Source organism: Nestor notabilis, unplaced genomic scaffold, assembly GCF_000696875.1.
Source record: "Nestor notabilis isolate BGI_N333 unplaced genomic scaffold, ASM69687v1 scaffold14865, whole genome shotgun sequence".
NCBI classification, from domain to species: Eukaryota; Metazoa; Chordata; class Aves; order Psittaciformes; family Psittacidae; genus Nestor; species Nestor notabilis.
The window spans coordinates 2,024-10,708 of NW_009928953.1; the positions used below are offsets into that span (position 1 = coordinate 2,024).

Below are 8,685 nucleotides of genomic sequence, written 5' to 3' on the forward strand. Positions count from 1 at the left end.
AAGAATACTTTGGCTTCAGGAGTCTGATGGCCTGGCGGAAAGCAAACCCTCATAGCAGACAGTATGAGGCTGTAGGATTCATCCACTGAAGGAACCAGACACAGCAAGAAAAGGTCAATTATCAAAGTCTGATTTGTCCATACAATTTCCCAAGAGGTTTATGAGTATAAAAGAATGAGTTGCCAGCAAAACAGTTTCATATTTAGTAATTCAGCCATTCAGTATGAAGGTACATGGAAGAGCTACTTAGTCACTGTCTTAAAGGTAGCCACAGAAAGTCAGGCTCTAATATGGCTTCCCAGAGCTTCCAGTGGTGTGGTGCTAGCGCCTCTCCTACAGTGCGCAACAGTGGGATGCACATATGGGAAGTCTCTGATGCAGCTGGAGTTTCCTGACAGTCTCAAAGGGAGAATATACCTCTAAAGCACCTAAGTGACTGTCAGGTAGACCAATCCGAAAACCCAAAAAGTATTAGGAACAACACATTTGCATGGGCTTCTTGAATCAGCAAGTCTCATGAACTTGCCAAACTCCATCTTCATAAAGTTTTACATGTTATTTCCATAAGCAGTTTCACACTTACTTGCTATAATTTAAAACCTTTCAGCCTGAGTTGATGCCTTCATTCCACTGGAGACATGGGCATTTAGCTTAAATTTTATTTTTCATGGGTGATTTTGTCCTGTTGATTCATACCCTCTCAGTCTCTGCTTTACTTAAGAAAACAAGCAAGCTTTTCTGTTATCTTTTCAGAAGACAGACTTTCCCTAGATTATCATACCTTCTCCAGCAAATGGGTGGAGGAGAGGGAAGGAAACATTTGGAGGGAAAATAGGCCCCAAAGTTTGAGTTCAGGGCTTTTCAAAACCTGTTTTACATCCTGTGTTTGCTTTGCAGAGGATTTCCATAATGGAGAAGAAGGAAGGTGATAAACATACCACTGATCAGAATGCAAGTCAGAACATCATGCCAAGAAGAAATATAGGAAACCTTGGCAACTTGGTAACGTTTCTGTAAAAGAAGTAAATTAAAAAAAAAAAAATTAAAAGGAAATAAAAACCTGTGTAAAAGTTTAAAAAGCTGCAAAAACAGATGTTCTGTAAAAAAAGCAGCTCAAATGTCACAGAGAATATTGCAATCTTTCATTCTATTTTGTCCAGAAGCAGTGTTCCCATCACACTGTCATATCATCAATTCTTCTAAAGTCTTGTCACACTATTGACATGAAGAGGTAAAACGATAAAGAACATCTAATTGAATTTAATCACAGTCCATAATAAAAAATACACAAAGTTTGGGCCACCTAAAAACTACATGAAGTTGGTTGACAGTTGCATTTTACCAGATGAACAAAGATATGTAGAAATAATTTGGAATTTTTATACAGGAATATAAAGTTTATCTTTGGAGGAGTCTTCACAATTGCCACATCACATTCAGTAAGTTTTCCACATCACGCAAGTCCAGAAAAATAATCCACTCCAACAGCATTTGCCTCTGCAACTACTGAGGCACAGAAGTAGTTCAAGCTAGAACTTTCTATTCTAAAGTGAACTGTCTCACAGGCTGTGAAATACTGAATAAGGCTTTGCAAACCATCTCTTAAAGAAATGGGTATCTCTAGGTAAAGCTTGTTTCAGACTTTGGATTCTGCAATACATAGACTATACTCTTCTTCACAGACTAGAGAATGAAAGTTACTTAGGCTATACCTTCACTGTTACAAAATATGCTTTTATCATCAGATAAACACATAGTAGCTATTCAGCTAAAAAATCCTAATGAAGAGCATGCATTTTAATTTTATTGTGAGGCACTGTAGGCAAGACAGTCAGACATGGTGGGAAATAGGCTACCTTGTCTCCAGTTAGGATTTTACAACAAGATAGCAGTGTACAATTTTTATCTTTGTCAAAACAAAACACCTGTGTATATCCAAAGATGAACACAAGACTTGCACCTACTTAGCCTTGCCTTATTTACAAGTAGTACCTTGTTTGAATTCACCCCTTAATCAGCTTCAGTATAATATTTGATTCTTGTGAATAAAGCCAGATAATGTTGCTGAGATAGAAAGATCTCTTGTATCCTAGCAGGACGCTAATTTACAACTTTCAAACTACTAATATTTGCCTTTCTCAAAACGGACAATGCCATTTCACTTTTTGGAGATCTGCCATGTTAGCCATTCTAAACCTGAGCCATTGTATCATTAGTTCAGTTTTACTTCATATTTCACAAGAATATTAAAGGACTTACATAGAATCATAGAATTGTTAGGGTTAGAAAGGACCTTAAGATCATCTAGTTCCAAACCCCTTGTTTATTACCTGTTATCAGTTCTCCACCCCTGGTCAGCTCTCTGTTGAATCAAGTGCAATGTCCTACTGTTGATAACTGTATTTTAATTTTGCAGGTACAGTGGTCATGTACCTCTTCCATGAATCTTTAAATATATTATCTCTGTGTAAAACGGTTTATAATATTACTCCAAAATTTTGTACTAGCTTAGCCCCTTGTAAAGTCTATGATAATTCTGCCAAGATCTTCTGTGAGACTAGAATCAAGGCATGCCTATTTGGCAGCAGAAAAATCAGCTTTTTAAGCTGAAGTGACTCAGTTTCACAAGATTTCATAATAGTTAAGGAAACACTATTACATTTGTGAAGGAGAGGAAGAAGACCACAGGACTTAATGCTGGGGTTGACCAATGTGCAGCTTGTCTAATATGCTGGATCCCAAACATTTCTATTTACATCTGTATTCCCCAATCAAATGTCATGAAAATAGCAGTGACTGAATGAAATATTTTAATGTCTTAACTTTGGATTCTGTTATTGTGCATATTATCTGGGCTACATCGTTAAGTCTGTAGGTGAAAGTTGACATTTGAAGTCTGTAGCTCATATCATAAGAAGCTGTAATGATGCTTCACAGAATGTAATCCATGTTCGTTTGTGGTATAGTTAACTTCCTGGAATTAAAATCTATTTTGAAATGACTACAGATAATGAATGAAGAATAAGAAATCTATGTTAAAAGTGCCTTGCTTAACTACTGACTATGTTTGAAATGCTATGTTTTCAAACTATCTATCTTGTTCATAATAGCGTGTATGTTTTGTATATGGTTTCAGTGCAGTACAGCATAAAGCCTCAATGGCAAATACTGCCATTCAATCTTCTCTTGAACTCATTCGCTATTTCCTTTCTGTCCTTTCCAGAATGCGGATATGCAAGTTACCAATCCACCAGAAGCAGCTGCACTTTTTAAATTACATCAAGCACACCATTTTGGTGAGTTTGAACACTCTTCAGAACAACACTGCAAGCAGGATCTGTTCCCCAAGTGGCACTTGCCAATGAAGATAGCATCTGTGCTCTCATTATTAACATTTATTTACACTTCTATGAGAGATGTCATATATCCTTTTATAACCAAAAAGGAAAATGTTTTCTATAAAATTCCTATCCTTGTCATAAACAAAGTTTTACCAATGGTTTCAATTACCCTTTTAGCACTAGTATATTTACCAGGAATATTAGCTGCTGGTTTCCAGTTGTACTTTGGCACCAAGTATAAAAGGTTTCCTCAGTGGCTGGATAGATGGATGTTATCAAGAAAGCAATTTGGACTTCTCAGTTTCTTCTTCGCTGCAATGCATGCCTGCTATAGCCTTTGCTATCCAATGAGAAGATCATACAGATACAAGCTGCTGAACTGGGCATTCCAGCAGGTATGATGGGTATGGAAACAGAATTATTTGGAAAAAAACTGCTCAGAAATTCCTCGGTTTGATTATTCAAGCAAATCTGAATGGGGGGAAAGACGTTTTCCTTGCCTTCCTTTGATTTTGAAGCAGATCCCTACAGAGCACTGTTAAGGGATGGAGCAGGACCTAGTTGTTAAAGCATGTAATAGAGAGTCAAGAGTCAACACAGCTATGCCAGAGTGTATTAAATAAGTCATTTTCTTCATCTGGGATTTTTTATGCCTGCAAGATGCACATAATTATACCTGCCTCACAGGAACATTTAAGTCTTTGGCACACTATTAACATGGATTAACCTTCTCTGCCCAGTTGAAATCTATCTACAAAAACTAAGCATGCACCATTTTTAGACATCTTCTTTCTAAAGTGAATTAGCCAGCTGAGGGCTGAACTAAATCACAATAATCTGTATTTGCCACAAACTAAATTTGTGAACACTGATGTGTTCAGAGCCCACAATTGGGCTGATGCACACCAACTTGTTAAAAGATAGATAGAATTTCAATCATGCTTCTGAGTCATGGACAATAATTGGCTTGCAAAGCTCTCCAAGATCCTCTGTGACTAGAGAGTTCCTAATACTTGCATATTACGTTGAGTGCCATAAATATTGCAAGGAATATTCAAATATAAGGTATAGACTTCAAATGTTCATTTTTATTACTCCCAAAGTCTAATCTAGAGTTTTATTAAAGGCACAGTATGATGTTAGCAGCTACTTACTAATTCTGTAAATAGTCAAACAGTCAAACCTGTTGAAAACTCTGAAATCAGACTTACTGGTAATCTGACTTGAATGGATTACCAGAAATTTCCTTGAGATTCTAGTCATCAAGATGCAGACATGATCATATTTCAGGCATATTACACCATGGTGAGCACTAGCAGCATCAAAGGGCTGTTGCAAGTAGTCATAAATAGGAGAAGCTTTGACATCAGTTTACTAAAATCACAATCTTTTAATCCATACCAACTGTTATATTCAGTGAAGTTGAATGTACCAAGTTGTTCTTAATCAAATAGAGCTAAACAACCATCCTGGCAGGATACCATAATTAAGCATGCCCGCTGAATTAGCTCCCTTAAATAGTGCTATTAATATATTTGCTGTTGTTATAAGCTCTCAGATACAGTATTTAGCCATAGACGGAATTTTTTTGTCAAAGAGTAAGATTTCTCCTGCTGTGATGGCAGGTTAACTGGCCTCAGAACCAGTGTTTCCTGGGCCAAGACACTGATGAAGTCTAAATTCTTCTCATTTAAAGTCCAACTTTGCTTTGCACATAACTGCAATGGAGACTTTGCCATCAGAAGTAATAGCAGTTACATTCAGAAACATTCAAGCAAACAAAAATACTGTGTTTTTTGGCTTATTTCCTGAATATTATGATGAAAATAGCTGTATTTCACACAAACGGCAGAGTATGCCAGTCTGTCATTTTAAATATTCATTTGGCAGGTCAAACAAAAAAAAGAAAATGCCTGGATTGAACACGATGTTTGGAGAATGGAGATTTATGTGTCTGTAGGAATTCTGGGACTTGCTTTGCTGGCCTTGTTGGCAATAACATCAATTCCATCTGTCAGTCACTCTTTGACCTGGAGAGAATTCCACTGCATTCAGGTATGCATAAATGTCATTATTGCATGTCATTAGTCCTCACTTGTAGGACTGCATGTTATCAGCTAAGACTATTAGGAGTTAGAAATATCAAACACAGAGGAGTTAGAGAAACCAACCTAAAAGTTTGTTTCATGCTCTGTCAGTTTCTTTGCAAGAAATGTTTATTTCATCTGTTACTTTGTCAGGAGAAAAGGCTGTCAGGTTCAGGGTATAAAGTGGGAAGAAAGACAACTCCAAACCACTTCTTCGCTCATCTGACTTCACGACCAGCAGCAGTTGTCCCTTCAGGATCCATTCTTAGGTCAAAGACCTCTGGTGCCAAAAGCATTTAAGTCACCTTCTGGGTACCTTATGTTTCATGAATGCCCTGTGTCCTGCTCAGTTGGAAGTAGGTGGTATGGAACCAGCCAACGCTGTTCCTATACAACACAGTACATAAGGACAAATGCTTGTTGCTCCCTTGGAGCTGCTTTGGCAATTCTTTACCATCTGAGCAGTACAAGGTGACTGGAAAGTCCAGAAGAAGTCTTCTGCCCAATAATATATGCAAAGATTTTCCATTAGCTTCATAAACCCCTCCAAAAGGTATATTCTGAAAAGGAGACATCTTAGAACAGATACATAATCAAATGCAGCCAGTCCTTAGTTTGCTACAGATGTGCTTGTTTTGTTTACCTAAGTATCTGGTTTGCTCTTAGTTCTCTATCATATACAGTAATAATAAGGGGTAGTTCTGCTGGCATCAGTATGATCATACTAAAGTTAAGCAAGTGTTGAATTAGGTCCCTGAATACCAAAATCTTAAAATTCAATGACTTACTAAGTACTTGACATTTGAAAATTTGACCTGAATTTGAAAAGTAGCTCTGAAATGTGCATCTTCCAGCAATTACTGATCTGAGATTCTACCCACTCTCTGAAGTACATAATTTGTAAGAAGTTTTCATCTCTACGAAGAATATACATGGACAGGTCTAGGAGAGAGTGTCTGAATGTATGACTGCTTGCAGTACTAAATTAATATGGTCAAGAAACTCAGAAGAGTAATACTACTACATTAGATCTGTTTTATAAACAGATAGATAAACATCATACTCGAAAATCAGATTCTGTAGATTTAGCAGTTGGAAAGGCAGTGTTTGACTTCATTGATGAGTAATTCCATTTTTGCAACAATATCAAGATTCTTATGCAGCAAGAATCTCAAAATTACTAGTAACTCTAGCATAAAGATTCCTTTACTCCTGTATTTCATAGACATCCGAAGCCAAATTTTTCACTATAACAGAATGAAAGACTTCAGTATCCTGTAGTTGTGCAATGGCTTTTGTCATGGTACTAGACTTACTAGAGTTTCTGATATTAATTGACCTTAAAATTTTTCTTTGCAAATAATCCATTAAGCTATTTATAAATCTGCTTTTGAACTTACAATAATTTATCACAGAAAGAAAGTAATTTGGGATACAGTTGACATCTACAAACTGAGATACTGAGAACTGACCCTTTTTCAGGAATAGCCTGTAATCTCTTCTGTGTATTAGCTAAGTGTCATAGCAGTGCATGAAATATGCGCCTCATCTGTTTTCTTTTACAGTGGCATAGAGGGGTATAGTTGGATTCTTGAATTATAGTTCTTAAATTTTAATTTAAAGCCAATAGTCTCTTTTCTTTGATTTATGTGAGTTGGTTGAGGCCCCTCCTGATTTCCATGTTTGCTTAACAAAGCTCTTTTTTCGCCAAGTTGGAAAAAACAGCTTACTATTTTCTTTCTCTTTTCAGAGCAAGATGGGATATTTAGCTCTGCTGCTATGCACTGTTCACGCACTGGTGTTTGCTTGGAATAAGTGGGTTGATGTTAATCAATTTATTTGGTATACACCACCTTCATTTATGGTAGCAGTTTTTCTTCCTATTGTAGTTCTGCTTTGCAAATGCATACTACTCCTTCCATGTTTTAGGAAAAGGATAAAAAAGATCAGATATGGTTGGGAAGATAACACACAAACCAATCAAACCAGTGTAACTTCCAGACTGTAGCTTAAATATGGACATTTCCTTTCTATGTATGAAAATATGCTCAAGGCCATGAAATGTTCACCTGCTAGCTCTGCTTTCACATTTTCCATAGATGTTTCTTTCTCACTTTTCATTTCAACTTTAGGAGTGTGGAATAGTTGATGCAGTTGAACTTTTTCTAAGACAAAAAGTGGAAACACTAATTTTACACTCCAGTCTATTAACTGTTATGGTATTTGATCATTTCTTTCTTCTGACTCACAATTTGTAAAATCCAAGGTCTTCATTGCCTCAATCCTGATTCTTTCATAGGCAAAAGCAATCATAAAGCATTGTTACAGGTGACCACAAAAAGTCAATAAATGATTATACCACAGAACCCAGGAATGCTTTCTGCTTCCCACAGACATGTTTGCTTCTTTGTTAAATCTCCATATTACAAAGGGACAACAACTAGAGTATTTATCATCCCATTCCCCTTATTGCCTGCATCCTGTGTTTCACTCTGCAGAATGGGGACCTTGGCACATGAGCCAGACAGAAGCTGTGTATTCCCAACAGGCCTTGAACTTAGGCAATTGCGCAAGCAGAATTGCAGGGAACTTTACAAGGTAAATCTCTACTGAGCGTGGGCACAGTCTAAAAAAAGATAGAGATCTGGGTCTAAAAACTAGGTGTGTCTGTTTACTTAAAACGATAAAACATTTCCCATTTTTTATTCCATGAACATGTCCTTTTGTTTCTGATGCTGGAAATTTTCCATGCTTTTGACCTAAGCCTCCAGCACTTGACATGTGCTAAGCTTTATTTGCACAAATTATTCCAGTGGGATAACTCACGTCAGGTAAATGTGTTTTACTGTTTACTCTGGGGCCAGCACAATTGTGTGACTGGAAGAAAAACATTAAAAATAGACATTTGAATCTTGACATTGATTTGGTTAGATTTTCATTTAAAGTGGCTTCTGAATGCACTTGCTTTTACAAAAATTTTCACATAAACTATTTAAACCTTACTTTCTGTATGTTGCATAGGTCTGGCTGAAAGTTTTAAATGAATAATTCATTTGTTAGTATCTATTTTTAAATATGTTATGCAGTTGTTAATATTTTCACCCAGCATCAGGAATATTTCTGCCACTCTCTCTGAATGAGTTGACTAGGACATGGAGTGATGATGCCACCTGTTGCTGGAATCATCTGAATGATGAACTATAATTGGTAATGGCTCCAGTATTAAAACAAACAGGAAAACAATGTATGTGTAAAAA

General features: G+C 36.7%; 1 protein-coding gene across 1 annotated transcript; it reads left to right on the forward strand.

Moving 5' to 3' along the window:
• Window positions 1–909: 909 nt before the first annotated feature.
• Window positions 910–7,788, forward strand: STEAP1 (six transmembrane epithelial antigen of the prostate 1). The gene is made up of 4 exons (XM_010014772.1): window positions 910–1,002; window positions 3,224–3,736; window positions 5,232–5,396; window positions 7,179–7,788. The coding sequence occupies exons 1-4, from the start codon at window positions 910–912 to the stop codon at window positions 7,434–7,436; spliced, it is 1,029 nt and encodes a 342-aa protein (XP_010013074.1). The 3' UTR covers window positions 7,437–7,788.
• The last annotated feature ends 897 nt before the right edge of the window (window positions 7,789–8,685 follow it).